Raw genomic sequence first — 27,943 nt, 5'->3', positions numbered from 1 at the left:
CACACTAACGAATATATGAATTGGTTCACGCATCACACTAAATTATACATATCTGTGGAAAGATACATGCGCGATCCACGTTTGCAACCTTCAACATATCCTGATGTTCACTCTATGCCTCAATCAATCCCACAACAAAATATCATGCACCAAACACCGTCTTTCTCATCACCACAACATTTTCATGAAGCTGCAGATATACCGACTCAATACTACGTTCCTTCAGTGCCAGTGCCAACAATACCCTCTCCCATTAATCCGACCGAGAGCGGAATTTTCTATAATTTGTTTGGTACTCATTGCACAACTCCTGAGTCGGCTTTTGCGGCTTTTGATTCTATGTATAATGTCGAAACTCAAAATTATACGGAAGCAGGTGGTAGTGGTTCTAATCCACAAACAGATTACAACGAGGATCAACCACAACAACCTCAAGTTGTTCAGAGAGCTAGACGAGTTCGACGACCGCGTAGATGTGGAACTAGAGGTCATTTAGATGACAATAATTAATTTTCTCTGATGTAAATTTTTTATTTGTAGTATTTTTTTCTTTTTTTTTAATGTATATTTCTTTTAATTTAATGTATTTTTATTTTATTGTATTAATAGAATTTTCTTTTTATTATTATTATTGTTTTTTTATTATAATAATTATTAAAAGTTATATAATAATATTAAATTAATTATTTTAATTATTTATAACAATAATTTGTATTTTTTAATGTTATAATTATTTTTAAAATATTTAATAATAATAAATATAATATATCTAATAATAAATAACAAAATTCAACAATAAAAGAATATATAATATTAAAATAAAAGTATTTTTATTTTATTAAATAATAAAAGTATTTTTATTTTATTAATAGAATTTTCTTTTTATTATTATTATTAAAATTATTATTATTATTATTATACTAATTATTAATATACCCATTATTATTATTAAATATAATAAATATATTATTTTATCCACCAAAAATTCAAAAAAAAAAAAAAAAATTCCCAAGTGGGAGGTCGCATCCCCAGGATGCGACCATGTGTTTCAAGAGGTCGCAGACCATGTGTTTCAAGAGGTCGCAGACCATGTGTTTCAAGAGGTCGCAGACCATGTGTTTCAAGAGGTCGCAGCCCCAGCGACTTGCATCTGGGGCAAAAAAGTAGGGCAGATTGGTATATTCATTTCAAAGTGAGGTAGATTGGTATTAAAAAAAAAAAAAAAGATATTATAATAAAAAACCCGTAGAATGAGATATAAAAAAAAAACAAATAATTCTAAATTTGACTTCTCCTAGTAATGTAATAATCTAGTATTGAACATTTAAACTTGGGAGATTGTACGAGCTTAAATAAAAGCTTATCTAAAAACTTAAACTATACTCTATACATAAAGGGCTTGTATTTATGAAACGCTTCATGCAACCCACGAATGGCTGCACATGCTGCAGCTAATGACACTAACATAAAAATAAAGTTCAATGCTTGAAGTCCAAACCATTTGATTGTTGGTCTCCTAAGCTTTTGTTTGGTAATATACATTTGAACTGGAAAATATATTGTTAATGGCCAATATCCCATAGCTCCAAGAAGTGCAAGCATTTCATTGAAAAATGGCATTGCCATTCCCAAAACAGTCACTATTGTCACAAATATTGTCCTCCAAATTAGCCTAAATAAATTGAAATTCAACTTCATTTTTCCAATGCTCATTATGTACTCTTTATTAATGAAACTTGATTCTGACCACCTTTGACCAACCAACATTTCAACCACACTAAAAATAGGTTGGACAATTACCTGCATATGCACAATGGTTACTTTTCCATTAAATTAAGATAAACACAATTGAAGATATTATTAGCAAAGAAAAAATATAATCATGCTTTTAAATAATAGAGAGAATTGAAAGGAATAGTGTGAAACCTGATATGCTCCAACCAAATGAACAATAAGGAAGAAATTAGCTAAATCAAGAAGCCAAAAAGGCTCTTTAAAGCCAGAGCCCATTAGAATGCTTCCTGGAGTGTTTGAACCAAATGCAGCATAGCCAGAGCAAGCACATAAGAGGAAGATTATTGTCATTGCAAATATTCCTACTTTGTTTGCCATCTTCATCACTTTATTTTCTGGTGGTGATGACTTTAATGAATCCTAGTTTTCACATCACACATCAAATCATTATTTCAATGAAACAAAATATATTCTCCATTTTAAAGAGAATGCAATGAAAATTAGTGTTATATGGACACTAAAAAGACCTTAATTATATAAGTTTGTTTCGTACCTGAATATCTATAGCAATTTGAGAATAGCTGCTAGCAAGTGCAACATTTCCCAATGCAATGAGCATATTCCACACTCTGTCTCCTGAATTTTGCTCCTTGGTTCCTCCTATTAAAGAGGTACTCTTTCCTTTCCCTGTTTCAATTATTTTTCCCCAAATTTTATTGATCCTCCTAACCATTAGCAAATTCAATTTTAGCTGCTAGTTATCATGAAAATTAAATAAATAAATTATAGAGTTGAATAAATTTTTAGTTCCTATAAATATATTATATTTTTTTATTTTTATTTTTTAATTTTTTTACATATTTAGAACATTATATTAATTTATCCTACAAAAATTTAGAATTTTTAATAAAAATTGAATTAAATATAAATTTATAAGTGTCAAAAGTTAAAAAATTCATATTTAATTTATCTCTTTTTAAAAAAATTTAAATTTTTGTTGAATAGATTCTTATAATGTTCTCAACATAAATGTAACAAGTCATTCAAAAAATTAAATCATATACATGAATTGATCTAAAAACAAATACCAAAATTGTATTGTCGACGAAAAATATTTAAAAAATTATTATTTGAAGATATTTTTTAAAAAAGGATAATAAAATATAACAATAAAGACCTATTCGTGCGTTTATCATATGCTTAAATTTATAAAGAACTCATAAATGAGTAAGAAAAGAGAGAAAATTAACCTTGGATGATGGTAGCAAGAGAAAGACCAATACCAATAAATGCATAACCAAAAGACATGACTGCAGCTACTATTGAGAGCCAAGACAAGTTGTGAAAATTGGGTATTTGGGACAAAAATACTTCAACAATTCCCAGGCCAATCATGTATGGATTATTAGAATAATGACATGGAGCATCAGTTCCCCTTTTGTGGAAGCAATTAAGTTTTCTGATTGACCTGAAATATAGTACAACATTTTGTAATTAATCAAGTTGAAATAATGCATATTTCATATTAATTTAGTAAATAAATAAAAAGAACACAATAAAACTTACACCACGCTTACAGATGTAGTTATTGTGTATCCAATTGCAGCTCCACTAAGATTAACATATTGAACAATTCCACATATCAAATGCATTCTACCACCTAATAAGTGTTGAACAAAAATAAATGTAAATATAAATATATATGCACAATAATTAATTATAATTCATATTGCATGCATGATATAAAATTTGGTACCTAAAATTGTTTTAACAGCCTCCATGTAAGTGTGATTCCTTTTGCCAGTGACAGGGTCTGGTGTTCTGTAACAATCAGCTAGAAGATTTGAAGTGTAAAGTGTGACAAGAGCTATGATTATTATGTATAAAACACCAAGGATCCATCCCAATTGAGCCATCACCCATGGTAAAGTCAGCACACCAGCACCAATCACTGCCGTTATGATATGCGCACTTGCCGTCCATGTTGTACCTGTAGTTTAATACGAAATCAAGGTCGTGTTCTGGTTTAGATTGACTTGTGAATAATTTTTTTGGGTTTATCTAATGATATAAGTATTTGTCACGTCTTCATAGAAATATCTATACGAGTATAAAATAATTTTTTTTTAATCATTTGATTTTTAAGGGAAGAGTCAATGATAATATAGAATTCAACCATAAAATAAGTAATTAAAGTCTAGATACGGATTATTTCAATCAGAATTTACTCGGATGATTCATTCTTAATTAAAGTTTATTAACCATTGAGATATTCAATATATAAAAATGAAGCAGGCTAAATGGTAGTGTATATAGGCTTTCCAAAATTGAGAACATAACTCATTTTGATTTGGTGATTCATAAAGGGATAAAAGATGCAAATTCAAACTAAATCATGTGCATGTTTGAATAGACGATTTTAGTAAAATCACGTTATCACTATAATTTGATGTATATATATACCTGTTCGTTTTGGTTTGCCATCATCATCTACAAGTGCACCATCATTTGCAATATTAATTGCTCCCATTTCAACCTCCTTCTGCTTATCAATTTGCGTTTCATCATTATCATCCATGTTTTTGCTCTTCAAACTAACGAACATGATTTTCAGATCTAGTTAGGAGCATATAGTAAATAAATCCACGCGTATTCTTATGACTCAATAGTTAAAATTTCAAATCATTGTAACGAATTAAGGACTTTTTTTCGTTTAATTCGGGCACGTCATACCATATTTCTAGCATTGTTTGACATTGTCTATCTCAGTTAGTTAAAGGGAGTGTTTTAGATTTTTAATCAACGTTAATTTTGTATATTTTTTACTAAATTAATTTTGTGTCGTGAAAAAAATATTAGTCATAAATATATTATGGAATATCGACATACAAATCATTTATACCAAACGTATACTTTTAATCTTTTTGGTTGTAAATAATAATAATAATAGGTACAATCGGTAACTTATGAACTTTAATTATAAGGTTAATGATTAATAGAAGTATAGTATAACTATATTAATGACTCATATTGGTCCGGTTGTTTAAGATTATAAAAAAAGTGATTTTTATTTTATAATTTTAAAAATGATTTTTATAAAAATTTATGTAAAAATGGTAGAAGTTTTTTAAATTTATTTATTACTAATTAAAAAAAGTAATTTTGATTTTCAATAACTTATATATTCATTATTAAAGATTGTAACATGATAAAAATCATCTTTTTTTTTTTAAGATATCTTTCAAAAGTAATTTTTATTAATAGCTTCTCAAAATAGTTTTTCATTTTAATCAGTTATTGAAATTTCGTTATTAAAAAAAATTATAAAAAATAGATAAAATATTTAAAATCATATTTTGAGATTAATTATTTAAATCAATTTTTCATTTGGAGCTTTATTTTTAAAAAAAATTAAAAAAAATTATAATAAAGAAATAAAATACTGCAAAAATTATTTTTAAATTTTTTTAAACAGACGTTTTCATTAACTGATAGTGTAAAATTAATCAATATATTATGTATAATCTTTTTCTCATAATTAATAATATTTTAAAAAGAAAATAATAGGTTAAATTACACTTTTGATTCGAGTTATTTTTAAATTTCACTTTAATTTTTTGAGTTTTATTCATTTTATTTTGGTCTCTTACATTACAAACATAGAAATTTTGGTCCTCAAGTTATTTTGTGTGGCTTTCTTAACTTCTTTAGAGAGTATTAAGTATAAAATTGAGTTTTTTGCGAGCTACTAAACTAAATAAAACATAAATAAAATGTAAAGTAAAAATATAAAGAATAAATTGTGTAAAAATAATAAATTTAATTGACTGTGTCTTTAATATGGACCATGGACCTGATCTAAAGATGAAACTAACTAGTTTTTAATAAAATATTAAATTTGTTATCAATAATTTTTTACTCTATAATTCTTTCTATTTTACTGTTGGCATGTTCGCTTGCCAAAGAAAATGCCATTTGGATTACTGTTGATGAGAATTATAATTTGGAAACATAGAATAACACTTGAGAAGAATAGGAAAATAAAGGAGAGACATATAGATATAATGAAATTTCAAGAGATGAGAAGAAGTTAAAGCAATTGAATGCAATGGGCTAATAATGTATACAAATTCAGAAAAATGAAAGTTATAATAAAAGAAATAATATCTAAATAACTTCATAAATGACCAGACAAACTCATTACAAGGTGATTATTCTCACCCAACCAACTCAGTTAGGTATCTAAAAACTTCATAGTGCAAAAGATTTTACCTTAATTTTGTGAACGAAATCTTTGGAAGATGTGTCTAAACTATGTTGAAATTTCTATGTAAAACCCCCCATTTGACAATGATGTTTTTCTAGTAGTTGAACAAATAAATAATACTTCTATCATTTTTAGATGTTTTGTGTGTCATTTTTTTTTCTTAAATTTTTTTATTCTATTATATCAATACAATATTAATTATTTTATTTATTAATATATTCTTATTTATTGTATCTTAATTCTTTAACTTTCTTCACTAACTACAATTAATAAATATATTTTAATAAATAAAATTTATTTTATTATTATTGAAATTTGAAATTAACACAATTAATATTCAAACATTACATTTAAAATGAGAATGGGACAATGGTGTACAATAAGTAAGAGTTGGCGATTGAATAAGACACTTACGCAAGTTTATACTCTTCTCAACATAGCTATAGAATTTAGCATATAATATCATTTTGAAGAACCTACTCAAATCACAACCATAATGACAACAATTATTCATAAACTCCTAGAGACTCTTTGATACAAAAGAGTTGAAAATCAAAACACAGTAACCTAAACACATCATTGTATAGGGCCTCAATTTCATCCATTCAATCTTCAAAATATAGTCATACAACACAAAATCCAATTCAATTGTCAAAATATTCTAAAAAAAGAATATATAGTCACAAGTTATTTACGCAGTTTCTTCCCCATCATAACATTGTTATTCTTAAGAAGGTAAACATTCTACTTGAAAATCAAATTTACTAGCAACACACTAATTGAGTACCCAACAAGTCATTATACATAGATATAATTGATAATTTACATCAATCACTTATTCACTTTCATCTTGCTCACCACATTTACTACTTACTAGTGCTTAGTAATTTCACTATAAGAAAAAAAAAGTCAAGGTAATTTTTTTTTTCCATTTATTTCCTTGTTACAAATGTGTTATTCTCAAATTCGAATCTTGACTGAAAGAATTTTTGACTAGGCATTACTTACCTCTCAGCCGAAGTGTAGATTACCAGGGCCCTATTCTTCTGAAAATGAGAATTAAAACAAAAACAAAAAAGGGTGCTATTGTTTATATTTAAAAATCTGGTATTTATGGAGATCCTTGCTAATTTCATGAATTGAAGCAACTATGGCGGCTAATGAAACGATGAAACAGAGACAATTCAAAAATTGGAGCACACACCACTTCATTGACAAAGTTCTTATCTGCTTTTGAGCAATGTGCATTTGTATAGGGAAGAAGACAACTAAAGGACCAAACCCTATTGCTCCTAGCAAAGAAAGAACCTCATTGAAAAATGGCATTGCCATGGCAAGAATTGTTGCAATTATCACGAATATTGTCCTCCAAATTAGCCTAAAAAAATTCAAATTGATTGTTATACCACACACACTAATTGGATATTCCTTGTTTATGAAATTTGAATCAGGCCACATGATGTTAGCACCCATTTCAACAACACGAAAGAATGGTTGACCCATCACCTGTAATAAAGTATTAAGTTATCACATATATTAAACATTAAAGTCTAAACAAAATGTTATATGGATTTAATGACTATGCATTGTCAGCGTAAACAGTTTTACACTGGCAGATAACAGATTATATAGTTATTGATTGATAAAAATTATAATCATGAAATGAGATGATAAAATCAATTATTCAATTTTACACTGACAGTGTACACTCCCTTTTCTCATGTTATACAACAACATACACAAAATTTGCTCATATTTTATTATTTTGTAATGATATAATCAAAAAATTTGAAGAGATATGATGATATGACAAAATGATAGATATTGTGTTAAACCTTTCACTTGTCAATAACAGCTAAGTTTAATAACCATACACTAACATTGTAAACATATTTTCCCAATATATCAAATAAAATTTTACAGTCTTATTGTGACAAAAATAAAGATAGAGAAATTAATTAGGGTGTATATGTGAAACATGTTTAAACTACATATATTCAATTATAAAACTCAATTATTAAATTGAAATAGTAATGATCAAACCTGATATGCTCCAATCATGTGGATTACGATGAATGTGTCTCCTAAGGCAACCAACCAGAAGGGCTCATAAAATCCAGCAAAAATGTTTCCTGGTGTGTGATCACCAAAAGCAGCATAGCCAAGACAACTACATAGTAGGAATATCATTGTCATTGTTGAGACCCCTATCACGTTGGCCTTTTTCATTTGTTTATTTTCTGGTGGGTGTGACTTTAATGTGTCCTAAACAAAAAAGTATGGCATAATCAAATTCAAGGGTAATATTTGAATGTTGCAATTTATTGATATATCTCTTTATCTGCTTCTAAATAATTTCTTAAAATAGTGATCATTACCATTATGTCGTAAATAACGGTAGCATATGTGCAAGCAAGTGCTATGTTTCCCATTGAACTGAAAACCCTCCACACTTTATCTTCAGCAGACAGTTCTGGCCCTATTTTGGTTCCAGTTATGCTCGTTGATGCCCCTTTTCCTGTTCTTAGCCAAATGCCTCTGTAGTTAGATATAAAATGATGAACCCAGATCCTCTACAGTTGACTTTATGATGCAGTCGGCCGTAGGTTGTTAGATCAAATTCTCTCTCTTAATCTAATCATCTACAGCCAGCTGCACCATAAAACCAGATGTAAAAAAATTTCAAAAGTAGAACCTCAATCCTCTACAGTTGGTTCTATGGTTCAACCGATTATAGACTGTTGGATCAAATTTTCTCTCTTGATCAAACACACTACAATCAATTGCACCACAAAGTCAACTGTACAAAATCCAATTTTCAAAAGTATGCAACGAGGATAAAATTGAGCAAAAAAACTACATTATTATCTAAGGAATTGATAATAAATTCTTTTAGATAAATTAATGGTGAAAAGTACCAGAGATAATGACTGAGAGACAAAGACCAACAGCAATGAATACATAACCAAATGAGGTGATAGCAGCAACTGTTGAAAGCCATGTCAATTTGTGAAAGTTTGGAATTTGAGACAAAAAAATCTGCAATGTTCCAAAACCGATCATGTAGGGATTATAAGAACTCCTGCAATCAGCTTCATGTCCTTTTCTATGGACGCAGACAGCTTTCTTTATTGCTCTGTCATATTACATTCTTAATTATAAACCAATAAAAATAGGACAAAGTAAAGGCACAAATTAATTTGTATTTGAGATATTTTTTTTATATTTTAAAAGTTCCTCCTAGAGTTTTAAAACAAGGTAAAGAACATAATACAAGTTTGTAAATAATGACATACCTACAACTTAATTTAACCATAAAAAAGTACATTTGAATATCTAATATATACTTTCATATTGTAATAGATCTAAAAGTTGTATATAATCACAAGTGATTTTTTTAATGTAATAATAACGTACGCCAAGCTTGTGGATGAGGTTATTGTGTAGCCCACTGTGATACCAGCAAGCTTTCCATACAGAATCAATCCACAAATCACATGCATTGTTCCACCTATTATCAAGTAGAAATGTAAAACTAAGTAAATTGAAATAGGTCAAAAATGTACCCGTATGTATTATGCCAACAACAAAAAAATACCCATATGTACAATTTGAAAAAAAAAACAATAGTGAATCGTTTGAAACTGTGAATGTTAATGGAAAAACAATAGTAAATTTTGATCATTTCTTAATTTGTTATTATGTATACATAGTTTATTGTGATCTAAACCATCAACTCTTTCATAAATCATTGTTACATTTTATTTTTCTTCTTTGTTATAATCGATGTTAAAGGACCACGACAGCGATTGCAGCCTTAACATAAAGGTATTTAAAACATGAGACCACAATTACAGTTGCAATTATCCACAATTTTCAGCTAGAATAATTATATACCTCCTTCCACTTTGTCTTTGTTACTAAAAAAACTCATAATATTTTCAGAAGTGCACATTCGAACGTCATAAATTATCCATAAGCATACATTTGAACGCACAGAGTTTGGTGATTTTTTCGAATGCATACTCCTTATTAGATTATTATGCAAAAGTAGAAAAGTACCTAAGTAGGCCTTGACAGCTTGCATGTAAGTATAATTTCTCTTGCCATTGATTGGATCTGGAAACCTATAGCAATCGGATACAAGACTGTAAGTGAAAATTGAGATCGATGAAAAGATCAATATACTCGCTATACCGGCTATCCATCCTAATTGGGCCATGGCCCATGCTAGAGCTAACACCCCTGCCCCAACCACCACTGTTATTATGTGTGTTGTAGCAGTCCAAACATTCCCTGCAATAAACACCAGATAATTAATATTCTATTCATCGGCATATTCACCTTTGTTTAGAGCACTGATATTTTAACATCAAAATCAAGACATCGTATGCAAACACCATAGAAAAATACAGAAAAAAATGAATATAGAAATAACAATTGTATTCAAATACGGTGTCCAACATCATGTTTGATGTCAAAATAACTTTTCTGTTTATTTAAAGATCTCTACCAATTGAGATGAAGTTAGTAGACTCATCTAAGAATAAAAAATTTCATTGAATCTATTTCTCTTATTTATAAGATTCTGAACTCAGAGAACTAAATAAAAAAAGAGTCCAATAAATTCATCCAATTTTTATTAATGAGTTTGTATAGAGACATGTAACTTATTATACATCAAAGTCGCATTCCGTCAGTGTTCAATTTTTTATATCATCATTTCTTGGTTCAGTTTTAGGCCAAAAGTTTTGGCCACTTTTTGCAGTAAAAAAAAGCTCAAAACTATTCATACTTCATAGTGGCAAAAAAGTAAGCAGGATCTGAATTATTCAATTTACACAACCAATAAATACTTGATAGTTAATACTGCAGTATAGCGACAAAAAGTCAAAAAAAAAAATAAAGAATATCCTAATTAATTAATTGAATATAAGATGAATATGTATATATACGATGCGGGTAAAGTTGGGAATAAAAAACTTGAAGAAAAGAATCTGAGATGCAAAGGAAGATAACTAGAGAGAGAGAACCTGTTCTTGAGAGCCTCCCATCGTCGTCAGATTGGAGTGCCATAAGAGGTTGGGAGATGCTCATTGTTGAGATTCCCTTTACTCACCTATTAATATCAACTCTCTCTCTCTCTCTCTCTCTCTCTCTCTCAACTTTAGATTGTTGACTTGTCCGGTTTATTTGGGGAAGTGCCTATCTTCTTCGATACTGTGCAAGTGTGTGAGGGCCAAAAGATAGATAGGAGCAGAAAGGAGAAAAGACAGAGAGTGGTAGATAGATTATGAGATTAATCCTCATCATATACTCTTTAATATTATAAAATAATTTAATCTCACGTTTCTAAGATTATTATTATTCTTTTCACCCACAATATATAACAACAGAAATGGACATAACTATATAATATGTGTTGTAATTAGTGATTTTACGGTGGAGTTGAAGTTCTAGTTTTTACTGATGAAAACATACGCTTAGATAGAGAAATAAAATAGTTTGCTGACAAGTTTTTTTTAATATTAGAGTTCTGCTATTTTGATGTATAAATGTGACATCAAATTTCTTTGTAATTTTATTGATATTTTTTTAATACAACTAATTTCGATTTCGTATGTGATTGATTATGTTTAAAATATAACGGGTGTCGTAATTATTAATCATTTTTTGAATACAACTAATTTCAATTTTGAAGGTCATCAATTATGATTATAAGATGTCCAAATTTATGTATATTTATTAATTATTTAAATTGTATTCAAATAATGATGTAAATTTGTGTTCATTGAATTAATGAACTGTTACACTGTTGAATTTAATTAATCATTCATTGAATATAATTAATTATATATTTAAATTGTGTTAATTATTTAATTTGTTCTCTAAATTAGATGTTAAATTTAAATGTCAAAAGATTAATTTTTTTTTTTTAACATCTGAATCAAACTTAGATATAAATAGAGTTTATTTATATATGATCTCTTTAAATAAAATATATTAACGGATGTTGAATAGTTCAATTGGTTTGAACTAAAAATTGAAATAGTGAATAAATTAAAAAACTGATCTAAAAATTTTAACATAGTTAATTACTAATATTTTTCTTTTCTAAAATATAAAAAAGTTAATTTTTTTGATAAATTTGTCAAATATATTAGTTTTTTTATATATAAAATATTTTGGAATAGATGGAGCATATCATTTTATCGAATGCCCTCACAAACACCCCTAGTTTGATTATTACCGGTCTAAACAAAACCATGATTCATGAACCTTAAAATAAGGAGGATATTTGTATATATTTAATGTATACAAACATGGATGGTCCAGAATTCAAAATGTATAAATGCCTCATGAGTAATCCGTTATCATAATTCTAGTATCATACATTAATGTGGTGCTATCATAATTCTACTTCTAGCATGCTTGAGTAATGTGATGTCTTAATCAAAAGCAAATAGCACAATGTAAATTATTTTCTTGGATTTTAAATATAAATAAAAATAAGGCAAAAAAAAAAAGTATGTATTTAGTCTTATTTTAGATAATATATATCAAAAGTATTTAAGTTATTTTTATTTATATTTGAAATCGACTTACTTTTGTTTATATTTGAGACTGCATAGAAAATTCATTTAAATTCCACGCAGTTAATGTGTGATAAAATTCAAAGCATTTAATATGCACATGGACTAGGTTAATTATTAAGTTCCTTTAAATTATATATAATCAATTATTATATTGTCATGTGATAAGTTAATTATTAAGCAATTTTATATAAAAATATAGTTAAGGGTATATTTTATTAATTATTTTGGTGCTCGAATATGACTTTATTAATTAATTTAGTTCTCAAATGTGTCTTTTATTAGTTAATTTAATTTATAAAATTACTAACAAAATAGCAGTGTGATGATGTGTTTAAATTTGATCCACTCAAGACTATAGTGGCTGTCCATCACATATTTAAGAAATCAAAATGATTTTTTTATTTTTATATAAATATTAAAATCTTGGTCAAGTACCTCTGAGTATTAATTTTTTTACTTTGCTATTTAATATGAGTCAATCAATCTTAAATTTACGGTCAAAATTAAGTAATATATAATGTACTATGTAATAACATGATTTCTCAAATGTAAGAAATTGATATCGGTTAACTGTCGCTTTTTCTGTTTAATATTGAGGGTCTCATTTGCAACATTTTAAAGTAAATAAATCTTTTCTACTAGATAAGTCTCAACTTAGATTTTGAATTGTAACTTATATTAAGTGTTTTATTACAATATTAACTTAGAGTAAATAAATTTTGTTTTACTAGATAAGTCTTTAACTTAAAAGTTGAACTTGTATAATTGCACGTGTATATTATTTACCGATAAAGTGATAAAGTATTATTTACTTTTTTCTATCAATTTACACTTATTTATTAACTCATCTGACTACTTGACTAACAATTACTATTAATAATAATATTTTATTGAATGAAATTCATTTTATTATTAAAATTTTCACAGTTATTATCTTCTTTAAGAAATATATACAATCCAAATAAGACATTTATAAGCTGATGTATTTTTCTTCTAATTCTGTTTCTTCATTGTTTATCTATTTTGATAATGTTGGTTTGTACGAAACATAAATGAAAATAAAAATAAATAAAAATAAAAACGGCATTCTTGCATTTCTTTAAAAAAAAACCTTCGTACCATTTAACATCACTCATTTTGATAAACATGTCACAAGAACACCAATAATAGAATTTTCTTTTATTAGAGAACAAACATCACTTACGGAGGAAATGTGTCAATCATGTGTTGTTCTTTCTTTCTAAACAACAATAATAATTATAATTACGCTAATGCCCTGTGAAATTTCAAAAAACAAAAATCTTGAATACATACTTACCCTTGCATTAGGTTAGAGTGAGATGAGTAAGTCTACACTACTAGTATATTCTGATATGATACAACGACAATCAACATTTAAAGAAATTTAATGAATCTATTTATCACGTGTATCAAACTTAAAGTAATTAGGTCTTTTTATAATCAACATTTACTTATATATTTAAAAAAAAAATAATATACATCAAACTAATTTATTTGATAAAGTATCAAATTCTTTCCAAATTTTACAAAAAAAAAAATAAATATCAATGCTGATCATTCGCGTTATATGCTCAAGATTTAGTATTCTCACTTTCATATTTTAAAAAAAAAAACTACTCTCAAAATCAATGTTAGATATCACTGGAGATGGCATCGATACTGTAAAATTGTCATGTAATTACATATTTCTAATCAATGGTTGATAATGTTTTCAGTTGATGTACCGACCATGTCATTTGAAGTATCTGATATCAAATCAATACACGAGATTACTTGTTGCGAGTAACAGCATGGTATCTTTACAACAGACGATTCGGGTCCCTTCACATATTTGCTAGGAATGATAAAATGCACGATGAACGAATGAATGATAAAATAATGACAGAAAATGCAGCAGGCAAAAACATATCATAACCATAACCATACAAGAATAATCAAAGACTTCTGTAAAAAATAAAAATAAAAATAAAATCAAAGACAACAATAGACCATACACATAAAGTCAAAAGTCACCGCCCACACTACACTTATGTGAAATGATAATGCACAAGTGGAGGGAATCAAGACTGCTACTCCATGGAAATTCACTTTCTCTGAGGACCAATACTTGTGCAATATGAGAATCCACATGTGAAGGGGGACCAAGATTGCTACTCCATGGAGAGACTTACTCACTTTATTTGCGATAAATCGCATTTCATGTCAATAGCCCTTATCACAATGCAAATTACAACATTTGCCACTTGTGGAATATACCACAATGTAGCGAAGACCTAAGATCCTTCAAGATGCAAATTAACATAAGTCTGCATTGAACAGGTTGGGAGGAAAATTTGTGGTTTCCAACTTATGATATTCTTAGATGGGGAAGCCACATGGTTACTCGAGTAGAATATAAGTATATTATAATCTATAATTGTGTAGTTAAAAGATTAAAAGTGAATTTATGACCATGTAAGTGATAAATCAACAAAACTCATCAGGATTTTCTTTGCTTCGGATGAGAGGAACACCATCTTTCCTCCAAACTAAACGATCTTCACATAAAGCCTCTACCACCTCAACATATAATTGGTGCTCCTAGATTTGGAAATCAAAACAAACAATTAATATTTGGTATTCATCTTGTCAAAAAACTAATTATTAGCCTTTTTATGCATAAATCCTGTGGCGCATGAATGCGTCTTATGACAAATATATAAATCAAATTCCATTCCGGATTGAACTTGTTCAATGGTTTAAAATGCCCCAATTTTCGGGAGTTGATTGATGATATAAACTTCCATTACCTCTCTTAGAACCCTTGCAGCCAACTCTTCAGCAGTATCATTAGCAAGCACAGGGACAACACGCTGGGCAAGAATACGCCCTGTGTCATAGTGTTCATCCACAAAATGAACTGTGGGACCTGAAAATCTAACACAGAAAATAATGCAAAGATAAGTAGCAAGAAAAAAGTGTAAAAGTGTTTCGTAGAACCAGCATACTTATTTTGAGAGTTGTGTACCTTGCACCAAAAGCAATTACTGCTTTATGTACCTTCATACCATAGTGGCCCTTTCCTCCAAAAGCTGGAAGAAGTGATGGATGAATGTTTATTATAGATCTTTCAAAAGCTTGGATCAATTCCACTGGTATAAGTTTGAGGTATCCAGCTAAAAGAATTAAATCAACCTCGAATCTCCTGTTGAAAAAATATACCATAAGCTAATAGTAAAACCATATCTCCATATAGCATATCACCATTCTTTTAATCCCTTTTACAAATTTAGTTATAGCTAAATTGATATATTTTTTCTTTGCATTTCAACTTTTAAGTAAAGCCATCACAGATCAAATTCATTAAATATTAAAAGTTAAATGCAGAAGCAGAAAATGAAATAAAAAAGCATCTAACCTTAGTGTATCAACAAGGTCATTTGGACATAACCCATCGGATTCATCCTTTGCTTTAGGGAACATTATAACTGGTATACCATTATTTCTAGCATACTCCGCACCTCCACACTCTGGTATTAAAATTAAAATAAAAAGAAAGAAAGGAAAAACAAAATCTCAAGATTCAAAGTAAAAACAAATCAAGACATAGTGTCAATATTGCATGTAACATGCAATTAGCTGCATAAAAGTATAATAAAAATATTTTTACAAACATGCATGTCATCTTAGTCGTGAGACTGTGTTATCAATTAAAAAGTTTAGAAAATATGCTAATAGGAAAGGTACTGGTGCAAGAAGCCAAACAAGAATGTGATAGAATTGGTATAAATAGGTAAGGGAAGGGTGATATATAGTGAATAGAACTAATATTATGATTAACAATGTTCTAAGATAACTTTATGCATAGTTGTGAACATGAAAACATAGAGAAATACAACTGCTCTGCTAGAAACTAACATAACCACCTTTAGGAATTAGAGAGTCTAGTCTCTCCCAACCAACCCAACATAACAACAACCGAATTCCCTCCCTTTTCCCTTTCAGCTTATATGTATTATTCTAACTTCCTACAACAGTTACATAGCAGTTACTGCACACACAACATTAAATAATAATAAAAGAAATCTCCTGCTAATATTACATAACTTCTGCCCCGACATTAATTTGATTTATATACTTCTTTCTAACATAAGTCCTAGTGATAGTAAGCCTATTACTATCAGAATGTAGCTAAGCTCAATAATCATAGAAAAATCATAAAAACTTATATTATTAAACAGAAGCACAAAAATGGAAGTAAAGCCGTAGCTAGATGGATCATTACCGCTTTTGTTTGTAACCAATACAACAACGTCTCCATGAAGTGACCCCCTTTTAGATGCTTCATGAATTGATCTAAAGTTAGATCCTCCGCCAGACACAAACACAGCCAGCTTTTTCCTTCTCCCTGTGACCTGAGCTCTCACCTCATGCCCCTTGTTTGGATCTGCAGTATTACTGCTACATGATACTCTCCTCCTAGAACTAGAACATATGTCTTTTTGTGAAATGCTCATAGGGTAAACGGCTCCACTCGGAACCTCAAAATTTTGGGACTGAATAGAAGGGTATGAAGAAGAAAGTAAAGGGAATTTCAAAGAGAAAAGTTGTTTTGAGATTGGAAATGATGGCGCTGAAGATAATTTTGGAGAAAACCCAGGTAGAATATGTTGAATTTCCATGGAAAATTTGGTTTATTAAAAAATTCACAAATCTTGGTTTCGTTAATATTATTGAAAATGTTGATGTTGTAGGAATAGTTTTTTTTAAGTGCAAGGGATGGTGGCAGCAACTTAACTGGCAATGGTAAAGTGGCAGCGGTTCAAGGGATCAGAAGGAACAGAACAACTACCCTACAACTATCCTCTTCGAGAGAGAAAAATAAGGTATGCTTGAGTCAAGAAGGTTGTCTCAACTTTCAAAGAATGCATAACAAAGTAACTCCCATCAATTTGTAGCTGTTAAGAGAGAAAAATTATAAATTCATCATTTAAAACACACAACCACACAAGAGATGTACAACTAGACCAATAACAAGAATCCTTCTTTAAGGCTTCAAAATCTCATGTGCACATGCCAAATGCATGTATGTACGAATATAGGACATGTTTGCATAAGAGCAAATAAAAATAAAATTAAATGTAAAAACACATCAAATCTTAGTGCCGTCAAAACCTAAAATCATAGTGCAGGCTTCCTAATAATCAAATATCACTGATCTCAGAACCTTACATAAAAAAATAAGACTAAGTACCACATCACATAACCTTGCATACAAATTTAAAACTAATCCAAGTCTATCAAAAGGGGAAGCAAGATTCATATTTAGCCATAAACATTGCATGCAACTCTTGGTTTGGACTGCCAAAAGTGGTGACTTGATAGTTGTATCGATATACATGTTTGATGCACCTGCGATTTCAGGTTGGTACTAATGATTCATAAATTTTTTACGGGTGTTATCATGGTGGTTAACTAATAACTACTACATGAAATATGGGGCAAAGTTGAAGAAAATAAAAGAAAAATCTTAATATAACCATAACCAAAAATTAAGATACAGCAATACACTTACTTGCACATCTTTCATAGAAATTGAGATTAATGCAATTTCAAAGTGCATATGAGAGGCGAATTTCAATATAGCTACAATTTCATGTTGTAGACATTTTTTGTGTTGGAAGAAATAGGTTAAGCACAGTGGCGGAACTTGACCGAAAACCTTGAGGTGGCCGACGTAAAAATATAATATATAAATTAAATATATAAATAATATTATATAGTAAAAATTTAAGTTGTAATAAACACAAAATGAAATATTAAATAATTTAAAAATTTTAGACATAAAATCAAACACCTTATGTGCGACAAAAAAACTCAATACTTCATATAGACATAAAATCAAACGCCTTATGTGCGACAAAAAAACTCAAACATTTTATATTGACATAAAATCAAACACCTTTATGTGCAACACAAAAACTCTAAAAAAAATCAGCACTAACTCTAATTGAAACTCCAAACTCCAAATCAAAGCTTCAAACTCAACACTAACAATGTAAGCTTTAAATTTCATGCTAACATAAATCAAACCTAACAAAAATCAGCACTAACTAACAAAAATCAGCAATAACAAAATAGAAATTCGAACCTTTTGAGAGTTGCAGCGAACAAAACAGTCAGGCAGAGGCGATCTGGAGAGTTGCAGCGAACAGGCCCGAGAGCCACGAACGGGCGGAACGGCCACGGAGGCAGTCAGGCAGAGGCGGCCGCCGCAGAGGTCGCGCGTTTATTGTGATTGATTCGTGAATCTGATTATGGAAGAGGGAGAGAGGACGGCTGTAACTTGTAAGCAAGAAGGAGGGAATCAGAGAAGAGAACAGAGAAGGGGAGAGGCTGGATGGAAGAGAGAAGAAGAAAAAGAAAACTGAATTAGAGTTAGGTATTCTTGTAATTCTTTAGTTTTAATATGGGCATTTTAGTCATTTTACTTATAATTTGTTTTTTCTTGGGGCGGCCCCTGGATTGAGAGTTTGAGATTGGCGCTTCTCTCACAATAGTGTGAGTAGTTGAGTTCGTTACTTAGCACACAACACAACCAAACCCTAAAACACTTGCGGAAAATGGAAGAAAACGACAGAAGAATCCTCGAGAGGGAGATGTATCAAATCGAGCAGATTCGCCAGCTCGATCTCGAGGAATTGCAGGTCGAAGAGGTTGACGATTTCCAAAATTCTTCCGACGACGACGATAACAACAACCACCGTGATCCTACGTAATTTATCTTTCTCACTTCGTTATTATGATTTGATTTTATATAGCTATCACTGTTTTCGATTCTGATGAATTATACACATAAATTAGGCCACATTTTGCCTTATCTCATAGAATGTAACTTTGTCAATTGCAGATCATGGTTTGTTTAAATTCTGGTATCACATTTTGTACTGAGTGTGTGTTTGGTGCTACTGTGACTAAAATTGATTTTGAATGAGTTGATTTTAGTTAAAAGCATGTTGAACATAAAGTGATTTATGTTTAGATATGGTTACGAAAAAGTTAGTTGAACACTTGAACAATAAATTTTAGTGTTAAAACTCAGAAGATGCAAATCCTAACTTCAAGATGGAATCAATTATGGAGGCAAAATCGATTCTACTGATAGCATCCAAATATACCAAAATCAATTCTATGGATAGCATCCAAACATACTCAAATCATTTTATACCCCATTATTGATTTTGGCTCCTCCAAAAGTGAAACCAAACATGGACTAAAATGGTGTATCACATAACAATAACAATTTGTTACAATTCCATTACACTATAGCACAACTATAGTCCCTATTTGGCAACACTGATATAACAAAATGATACAATGCAATGCTTAATTCGTGTTTGTGTTAATATTTTTTGTTGAAATATGAAAAATATGGAGTGTTCTAGAATATGGTGCAGTAGAAGATGATTTGTTTTATGGGCCTTAAAAACTAAAATGTAACACAAAAATCGTCCCATTAGATCAATTTTAGTTTTCAATTTTTGGTGTGTGGTACTGACAGTCTTCTGTTAGTCATGGCTATGACAGCACAGGCATCCTGGGTGAATTCACTTACAATATTTGCGTAGCATCCTTACATTCATATCTGGGTGGTAGGTATCTGTTTGTTGGACTCGGTTGTAAATGCTCATTTCTATAATATATGGTGGTTTCCAATTGGGTTGTTTGATTTTATCGCTTGTGTGTCTAGATGTTGAAGACACACACCACAGGACAGCTTTCTTGGATGGTGGGGCTGTATTGAACCTTCCACTTTTCTGTCTTCAAGGTATCTCTACCATCCTTCGTGGATTTGAATATGGTGGTTTGGTTTTTACATATCTCGTCAATGTTTTTAATGAAATTGATGGCATTATTGATCTGCATTGTTGTCGTCCTGCTTTTATAGACGTGTCAAAATTACTAGGAAACTCTTTTATTACAGGAAGGGAAACATATAGATATTTTGCTTGTAGGGTCATGCTTACACATATTTGTCAAATTCGTTGCCAGATGCCTGAACTTTTCCTCTAAAAAAGTTTTTAAATTTCAAAAGAGGTTTTACGGTAGTCTATTTTTGAGTTGTTTATGATATCATTTATGTTTTTATTTTCTGTTCCACCGGCCTCCTACTTTTATGTATTATTTCCCCTGGTTTGTTTAGATGTTTGGATTGGATTTGTGGTGTCCTAAGCCTTTTCGTTCCGTGCCACATTCTTGGGTGCTTTTACGCATTTAATTTTGGACTGTATTCTCATAAATTATTGTTCAACGCGTTCTTAAAAATTGTCAAATATATTGCTTCTAGCATAAAAAATGGATAATTGTCACCTTGTGGAACTTATATTCTTATCCTCATCGTGTCCTGCATATATTAGCTTATTGACAAAACATATACTAATCCTTACAATATTCAGGAGTTGTACTCTTTCCTGGGGCTACTCTTCCCCTGAGAGTTATTGAATCCAATTTTGTGGCTGCTGTTGAGAGATCTTTGAGTCGAGTTGACGTTCCTTACACCATTGGTGTGGTAGGTAAACTCCTTATGATGACTTCTCGTGATTCAGTCATGCTGTAGATCTCTTGTCTTTTTTCTCATAAAACATGAACGTAACTAGCTTGTCCATACTCCTTCCAGATTCGAGTTTACAGTGATACTGCAAATCATAGCATGAAATCCGCAAGCATTGGGACAACTGCAGAGGTATTTCTTCTCAATAGGTGTACTATACTACTGTTAATTAACAAATTCAAACAGAATTATTTGCATTTGCATTTATACATGCTTATGGCAACTGCCGTGTTCCAACATATAACCTGTAAAATATGAAATCTATTTCTTTCTTTTAGATTATGGGATACTGAATAACAGCCTGCCTGTAGCCAGGAGTGAGTCCTTAAGGGACATACCAAAATATTAGGTGTTTGTTAGTATAGAATATAAGAAGTTAGTTAGTGACAGTTATAGTTAGTCGATGAGCTAGAGAGAATTAGCATTCAATAGAGATTCATATCAATATGGTTGTCGTTGGAGGGGTTCTGGGGACTGACCAAGGAGGGGGAAAATGGGTATTTCGTGATATGGGTTTGATTGTAGTCCTATTCCCGAATATCTAATAGAAATGAGGAAGTGTGGAGGACAACCCCTGTTTTCGAGTGCACAAAACAAAGCTCCACAGTTGAATGAAAAAAGCCTGTTAAGTAGAGAATGCTCTAGAGATGGGAACACAGAGTGGGCACACAAGTAAGAGCTAGAAGACTAAATCAAAGTTGGGGAACCGGCGCCTTGTTGCAGAAAATTAGGAGTGCATTAGATATGTTTTATCATCATGCATCCGACAATGGGATCCTGGGGAGGCCGAAGGGGACTGTTTTACAACTACTATTGAATGAACCAGTATATGCGATAAGAGTGCTCAAAGTCATTCTTTAACTATTCCCATCACAATATAAACCAAGAATAATTCTGCAGATAATGCCATTAATGACCATGGTAGCTCATTAGCAACTTGTTATGGAAATTACAGGAGCGAAGTCTATACAAATGATGGAGCATGAAGATATTTTGAGATGAATTAAATTGGAGGGTATTATTTTTTCTATAGTAGCTACAGTAATGTCAAATACGGTTTCTGTTCTCAACCTTGAGGACAAGGTTGAATTTAAGCCAAATCCTGATAACTTGAAATACCTAATTACTAGATTGGACTGTTCTAGACTTAATTAACTTATCATATTTGCTAAACCATAACACTTTTGTAGTTCTATAGTCAAATACATAGAACGTTGAATCTTATGCAAATAAATATCTATTACATCTTGTAATAATTATTTTTCTGCATGACATATTTTTCCTAAAATTTATGCCTGTGAAGTTCTATCACTTGCCACATGCTTTTCTGCAAAACCTCTCTGATACAGCTGAACTTATCTCTAGATTGTCTACAGATTCGGCAATATGGGCGCCTAGAGGATGGTTCCCTGAATGTGGTTACTCGTGGACAGCAGCGATTTCGCTTAAGACGGTGTTGGATCGACGTGGAAGGAGTGGTTAGAATATTTTCATGTTTACTGCTTTTTTTATAAAAAATAATCTTCGCAAACATTTGTACGTATGTAAGTATTGATTGATTACTTTGTCTCAGTTTTTTACGTTTTTTCTTTGGTTCTTCTTAGCCTTATGGAGAGATCCAAATTATTGAGGAGGACATACCATCGCGAACTCCAAGAGATGCTTTTGGAAAATTAACACCTCTAAGTAATCTGCCTCGTAACCGTGCCACCTCAAGCATGTTGCCGTTGAAGTATTCTGTTGAAGTACGTGGTTCCAAAAATGAGGAGAGTGATTCAGAAGAGAACTTTGAGAGGGAACTTTCATCAGCAGAGAGGAGAATCCATCAATCGCTCATTGGTTCCAGTTATGAACACGACTTAATTGATGAATCGGCAAGCAGCAGTGATGATAGATTCACATACGAGTCAGATCAGGAACTTAGATCCAGTCTAAATGACCCAGACACTTCAATATCATTGCTACCTGATCATGAAAACGATGCGGAAAATCTAGATTCTAGAATTGGGAACTGTTCCTCTTCTGGAAAACAGTCCTCCACAAGAGGACTTAATTGGTGTTCTAAAAATATAGACCCCTACCCCTCACGTAGAATTTCAAGAGCATTCATGCCTGGTTGGGTGTATTGTATGTTTGACTCCTATTGGCTTGCACAACGGGCTGCAGGTAGTTTTTCCTTGCTGCTTCTAACTCTTTATCAGCCATTTTTCGGTGTAAAAATTTATTAACATATAACTATTTTTAGCTGCACTAATCTTGTTTTCATTTTCTGAGTGCTATTTTAAAATTTAAAAATCAATCTAAATGAAAAATTATTAAGAGTTCATTATGTGTTAGAATCTTGAGACTGTTTTGCCGAATTGATACTCACAAATCTATGCTTATGTCCATATCATGATATTTGTTTCTGGATAATATTTATCCTCGACCAAATATTACGAATGGAAGCTCTTATTTATAGAGTATGGGTCCTTTGAGCTTTCAGAGTATATTGATTAGAATTCTTTGGTGGTGATGTTATTTTTTTTATCAAGGCCAATGTTGTCAAATATCAGCCATGACAGATTGTGGTTGCAGATTTTTTGACAACCGCCACGGCCAACTTGTAAAGGATGGCAGCGCTGTAGCATTTTATGGTAGACTTTTGGCTTTCTACCATCCACAATTGATAACACTGCAAAGCTCACCAGATGGCCTCAGCCCTCACATGTTGTGCACATTGCCATAGTTTTCTGTTAAGAGCTTTTGAGTGTTGGAGAGAGATTCTAAGAAATATCAATTGCTTTCCTTTAGAATGTAACACACAAAGCTCACCATTTGCCCTTAAGCTTTTGAACTGCAGTGTAACACAAAATTTCTGTCTGAGTTTGTCTCTTTTTTATGAACTTGTCTAAAAATGCTAATCTCTCCAAAATCTAACAGTGGTGTTCGTGATCTGTAGATATGTGGAAGCAAATCGTTGGTGCACCAAGCATGGATTCTCTTGTTAAGAAGCCTGATGTTTTATCATTTTCTATTGCCAGTAAAATACCTGTTTCTGAATCTACAAAGCAGGAGCTTTTGGATATTGATAGGATCCCATATAGACTGCGAAGGGAAATTGAACTACTAGAAAGCATTGATCTAATTCGATGTAAAATCTGCCAGGTGATCATCGTCACCAATGCTCGTAATATTTTGTTTTTCTAACATAGGATATTATCAAGATTTATAAGATATTTTCATATTTTAACAACATACTTTTGTAACATAATTATTCTTTTTCATCTTTCATCAAGTGCAGATATTAATTTTTTCCCCTTTGTAATACTTGAAAACTGTAGATTATAATCGCAAAGCGAAGTGATATGCTGGTGATGTCTAGTGAGGGTCCTGTTGGTGCATATGTAAATGCAACTGGTTACGTGCATGAAGTAACGACTTTGTACAAGGCAAATGGGTTAGCTCTAACTGGGCCAGCATTTACAAAATACAGTTGGTTTCCGGGGTAAGTGTCTGTCCATTTTTATTTCTTGGTACATTGTATAGGAAGTATATCAATTTAATTCATTTTTGCTTATAATTCATTCGGTAGATGATCCAATCATTGCAAGTTTGATCCTTGGACCCTGATAGATTTAGTCTCTCAACTTGCAAGGATATTCCAAACTGTTTCTTATTTTATTTTATTTTGTTAAGAACCTAATCTTTTACTTTTGGCAGGTATGCATGGACAATTGCTAACTGTGCCACTTGTGAAACCCATATGGGGTGGCTTTTTACATCCACAAACAGAAAAGTGAAACCTAAGTCATTTTGGGGTATACGTAACTGTCAAGTTGCAGATGAAATGCGCTAAAACCTTCAATCGTGTTGCAATTGCCCCCTTGTTTAATCCTTATACACTCACCCATTTCTCCAACTTACAGTGGAAATCTGAAAGTCCATTTTCATAGTGCAGTATAAATGCTGATGATACAGGTATATATGTATTATTACTTGCCTTTTATACAGCTGCCAAAAAGTAAAAAATGCCACACGAAGGCAATGAAAGATGCAATATTTTTATAACTCCTGCAATAAAATGCCACACTATGAATGTAAGATCCATATTCATAGTGCAGCATAAATGCTGATACAATATTTAGTAAGTCGATTTTAGTAAATTCAATTCATTGAGACTAGCTTTCAAATGTAAGGATTAGGCTGGATTTATGCATGGTTATTGGATGGACAATGATTCAATGGATTATTTTGTTACTCGAGATTACATACAAGAGTCGACATTGAATTCTTGGAATGCATCAAAAGGAAAAGTAAAGGCTAAATTACCTGATAGCTTCCTATAGTTTTATCCTGTTTTTAGTTATGTCCATTTAAATCTCAAGGTTTAAAGTGTTTACTATTTTAGACTGAGAAGTCATCCTCTAACTCTAAATTCTTTTTTTTTTTTTTTTTTTTTTTAAAGTTTAAAAGAGTCCCTGTTATATCTCTGTGAAATTATGTTGATGCAACTTTGCAATAAAACTTTATCGGAGCATCTCTAATTGAAGACTCTTTAACTATTAAGCATATATTCCAGATCGGTACCTCATTAAGGAGTGAGTGATGAATCGGGTAGTTATTAGGGAGAGAGGCTTTTACAAACACTCTCACTAATTGACGCAATGGCCCAACAAATACATTTTCATAAAAAATATATATTATAGTTATAATATGAGTATGTAGTAATTGGAGACATATATTTAGTAAGTTTTAAGAGATGCTGGACAGGAGTGACTAAGTGTTTAATAAGTAAGTACTAACATTAAAAGAATATAAATTACATATGATTGTTTTTTGTCGTTTCATCTGTTAAGAATAGTATTAAGTATTAACAATACACCTTTAGCCCACATGTTTCTAAACATTTTTTATTGGTCGAAATTTGAACTAAAATTCAATCTAGTGATTTTATTCATATGAACTTTATTCATATGAACTGAACTATTGATGGACGATTCAATCTCATTAAGTTTGGATCAACCTCATTGTTTAAATAAGTAAATAAATTGAAGTTTGAAATTAAACTCAGTTATTGGCATAGGTATCAGATTTTATGGACTGAACAGCCCTACAAATGGCCATGGTTTTTTTGGTCAAAATTTGTATATGAACAGGTTCCCACTATTGTCGAATGACACTCTTTAACTAAGTTAACAAACCTCTTGATCCGAATAACTACACAATAATTTAATCGATGTTAGTTAAATAATAATAAGGGTAAATAAATGCATCTCTTAAAAATTCATTGTTTCATAACTGTAAATACAAAGAAAAGTCACCAATACTTTTGAAGATGTTGATCTTTAAAATTTCGGTCATCAATTGTGTTGTTTTGTCGCTCCTTAACTTATGTACCACTTTTGAGTCTACAATACCACACCCATTATACAATTGTAAAAGTAGTTAACATCAAAATATTAACCAATACCATTTTGTAAATTTATTATGTTCTTAAATTTATTTAACCATATCAAACAAGTTAAAGTGGCAATCCAAATAAGATGGAAAAATGTAATTTATTTACGAAGAGAATACATGAAATATTCATCCTTCCATAGTTGCATACCTGCACATAGAACATGGGTTATTAATTAACATTCCAACTTTGCCATTTGATTATATATTGTATTTAACTTTTTTTTTTTTTGACAAAAGATTAAGAAAAATTAGAAGTGAAAAGCAGAACTTTTATTAATTATTGCAATCACAGAAATTGTTCCTCGTATTTTAAAATTAAACTGTTTCAATCACTCTCAGATTTCTCAATTATAAAAATGTGATGTGAAATGTTTTTAACAATCTGACTTATAATACAACAATGAAAAATTAATACCTATAAAATTACAATAAAAATATTTAAAAACTTTAATTTTAACTTTTGAAATTACATTTTTAATTTAATTAATAACATAATTAATTAACATATCTAAATAAATCTACATTGCATAACAATATCACATCATATAAAATATATTAAACTATTATTTTTTAGTTAAATAAGGAGGACCAAATCTATCAAATTTTGAAAAAGGGCGATCAATTTGATGAATGGTAAAAATTTACAAACCAAAATTACAATTAAACCTATTAATTATTGGTTATCACGTTTTAAAAGCAGAACATTGAAGCAGACGGAGTAAATGGTTTGTTGAAGTGATTACATCACTCTTATTTCCATTGCTATTGTTATGCAATTAGATGCTTTAAATGATTCACTTAATGTATGTGAAAATTACACTTTTAGGGACATGATTATCATACTTCAATTTAAACTTACAAAGCATTTAAAAATTTATATTAGTTTCTAATTTATGAAAGAATGTTTTGTGTTAGTATCTGATTCCTTAATATGACAAAACACTTGTATATTCATGAGTACTTAAGAAACTATTAAACGAAGAAAAATCTGAAAAATTTAAGGTGAAGGTGAAGAAATTGACCCCAACTCATAAAAAGGAGTGTAGTTTCAGGGTAAGATGTAAAAGGCCTTCATAGTTCATCCCATGAAAGGGTAAGGAGCAACTTCTCTATTCCAAAGTCTGATTCTGCTAAAAATCTGTGATCACCACATAGTAACAAGGATGTTTTGCTGCCAACTTTCCTTCTAAAATTAAAATTTTTCATGATTATTTTCAGCAGACCTGCATGTAATGTTATTAATTTTTTTTTTTTTTTTTTTTTTTTACGTAGAAATGCATGCCTCTGTTTTTT

The 27,943-nt window shown here is 30.5% G+C and overlaps 4 protein-coding genes and 1 long non-coding RNA gene across 6 annotated transcripts; 1 reads left to right on the top strand and 4 right to left on the bottom strand.

The window, feature by feature from the left end:
• Positions 1-1,258: 1,258 nt before the first annotated feature.
• LOC101500226 (amino acid permease 8-like) lies at positions 1,259-4,552 on the bottom strand. The gene is made up of 7 exons (XM_004498400.4): positions 4,198-4,552; positions 3,491-3,724; positions 3,301-3,394; positions 2,985-3,202; positions 2,288-2,421; positions 1,927-2,154; positions 1,259-1,800 (listed from the first exon to the last, which is right to left on the bottom strand). The coding sequence occupies exons 1-7, from the start codon at positions 4,337-4,339 to the stop codon at positions 1,378-1,380; spliced, it is 1,473 nt and encodes a 490-aa protein (XP_004498457.1). The 5' UTR covers positions 4,340-4,552; the 3' UTR covers positions 1,259-1,377.
• A 2,228-nt stretch (positions 4,553-6,780) lies between these two features.
• On the bottom strand, positions 6,781-11,289 carry LOC101500536 (amino acid permease 1-like). Its single transcript, XM_004498401.4, has 7 exons — positions 11,035-11,289; positions 10,064-10,297; positions 9,419-9,512; positions 8,920-9,137; positions 8,380-8,519; positions 8,045-8,266; positions 6,781-7,507 (listed from the first exon to the last, which is right to left on the bottom strand). The coding sequence occupies exons 1-7, from the start codon at positions 11,096-11,098 to the stop codon at positions 7,085-7,087; spliced, it is 1,395 nt and encodes a 464-aa protein (XP_004498458.1). The 5' UTR covers positions 11,099-11,289; the 3' UTR covers positions 6,781-7,084.
• A 3,218-nt stretch (positions 11,290-14,507) lies between these two features.
• Positions 14,508-18,986, bottom strand: LOC101500851 (phosphoribosylglycinamide formyltransferase, chloroplastic-like). The gene is made up of 6 exons (XM_004498402.4): positions 18,749-18,986; positions 16,883-17,555; positions 16,016-16,127; positions 15,626-15,802; positions 15,408-15,534; positions 14,508-15,198 (listed from the first exon to the last, which is right to left on the bottom strand). The coding sequence occupies exons 2-6, from the start codon at positions 17,277-17,279 to the stop codon at positions 15,085-15,087; spliced, it is 927 nt and encodes a 308-aa protein (XP_004498459.1). The 5' UTR covers positions 17,280-17,555; positions 18,749-18,986; the 3' UTR covers positions 14,508-15,084.
• Positions 18,987-19,083: 97 nt separating this feature from the next.
• On the top strand, positions 19,084-25,539 carry LOC101501181 (uncharacterized). 2 transcript variants are annotated; one of them, XM_012715202.3, is made up of 10 exons: positions 19,084-19,372; positions 20,185-20,249; positions 20,348-20,425; positions 21,054-21,166; positions 21,275-21,340; positions 22,585-22,686; positions 22,813-23,374; positions 24,150-24,355; positions 24,532-24,695; positions 24,911-25,539. In XM_012715202.3, the coding sequence occupies exons 1-10, from the start codon at positions 19,221-19,223 to the stop codon at positions 25,044-25,046; spliced, it is 1,644 nt and encodes a 547-aa protein (XP_012570656.1). In that variant the 5' UTR covers positions 19,084-19,220; the 3' UTR covers positions 25,047-25,539. The 2 variants fall into 2 exon arrangements, with proteins under 2 accessions (XP_012570656.1, XP_004498460.1); XM_004498403.4 differs by having other exon boundaries at positions 20,170-20,249.
• A 1,108-nt stretch (positions 25,540-26,647) lies between these two features.
• Positions 26,648-27,919, bottom strand: LOC113786202 (uncharacterized). The gene is made up of 2 exons (XR_003472363.2): positions 27,673-27,919; positions 26,648-26,798 (listed from the first exon to the last, which is right to left on the bottom strand). It is a non-coding gene; the product is annotated as an uncharacterized lncRNA (long non-coding RNA).
• Positions 27,920-27,943: the final 24 nt, after the last annotated feature.

This window comes from Cicer arietinum, chromosome 4 (assembly GCF_000331145.2).
Source record: "Cicer arietinum cultivar CDC Frontier isolate Library 1 chromosome 4, Cicar.CDCFrontier_v2.0, whole genome shotgun sequence".
In the NCBI taxonomy this organism is placed as follows: Eukaryota; Viridiplantae; Streptophyta; class Magnoliopsida; order Fabales; family Fabaceae; genus Cicer; species Cicer arietinum.
Note: the sequence above shows the minus strand (reverse complement) of the source record. Positions and strands in the feature narration are given on the sequence as shown.

Coding starts and splice junctions, on each gene's coding strand:
- LOC101500851 (XM_004498402.4), bottom strand. CDS start 17,279: ATGGAAATTCAACATATTCTACCTGGGTTTTCTCCAAAATTATCTTCA. Junction 15,803..16,015: donor GACCTTGTTGATACACTAAG/GTTAGATGCTTT, acceptor TTTTTTCAACAG/GAGATTCGAGGTTGATTTAA. Junction 15,535..15,625: donor GTAATTGCTTTTGGTGCAAG/GTACACAACTCT, acceptor TTTCTGTGTTAG/ATTTTCAGGTCCCACAGTTC.
- LOC101501181 (XM_004498403.4), top strand. CDS start 19,221: ATGGAAGAAAACGACAGAAGAATCCTCGAGAGGGAGATGTATCAAATC. Junction 22,687..22,812: donor GGATCGACGTGGAAGGAGTG/GTTAGAATATTT, acceptor GGTTCTTCTTAG/CCTTATGGAGAGATCCAAAT. Junction 24,696..24,910: donor AAATACAGTTGGTTTCCGGG/GTAAGTGTCTGT, acceptor TACTTTTGGCAG/GTATGCATGGACAATTGCTA.
- LOC101500226 (XM_004498400.4), bottom strand. CDS start 4,339: ATGTTCGTTAGTTTGAAGAGCAAAAACATGGATGATAATGATGAAACG. Junction 3,395..3,490: donor GGCTGTTAAAACAATTTTAG/GTACCAAATTTT, acceptor AACACTTATTAG/GTGGTAGAATGCATTTGATA. Junction 1,801..1,926: donor ATTTGGTTGGAGCATATCAG/GTTTCACACTAT, acceptor GTGCATATGCAG/GTAATTGTCCAACCTATTTT.
- LOC101500536 (XM_004498401.4), bottom strand. CDS start 11,098: ATGAGCATCTCCCAACCTCTTATGGCACTCCAATCTGACGACGATGGG. Junction 10,298..11,034: donor TGGGAGGCTCTCAAGAACAG/GTTCTCTCTCTC, acceptor TGTTTATTGCAG/GGAATGTTTGGACTGCTACA. Junction 8,520..8,919: donor TCTCTCAGTCATTATCTCTG/GTACTTTTCACC, acceptor GGCTAAGAACAG/GAAAAGGGGCATCAACGAGC.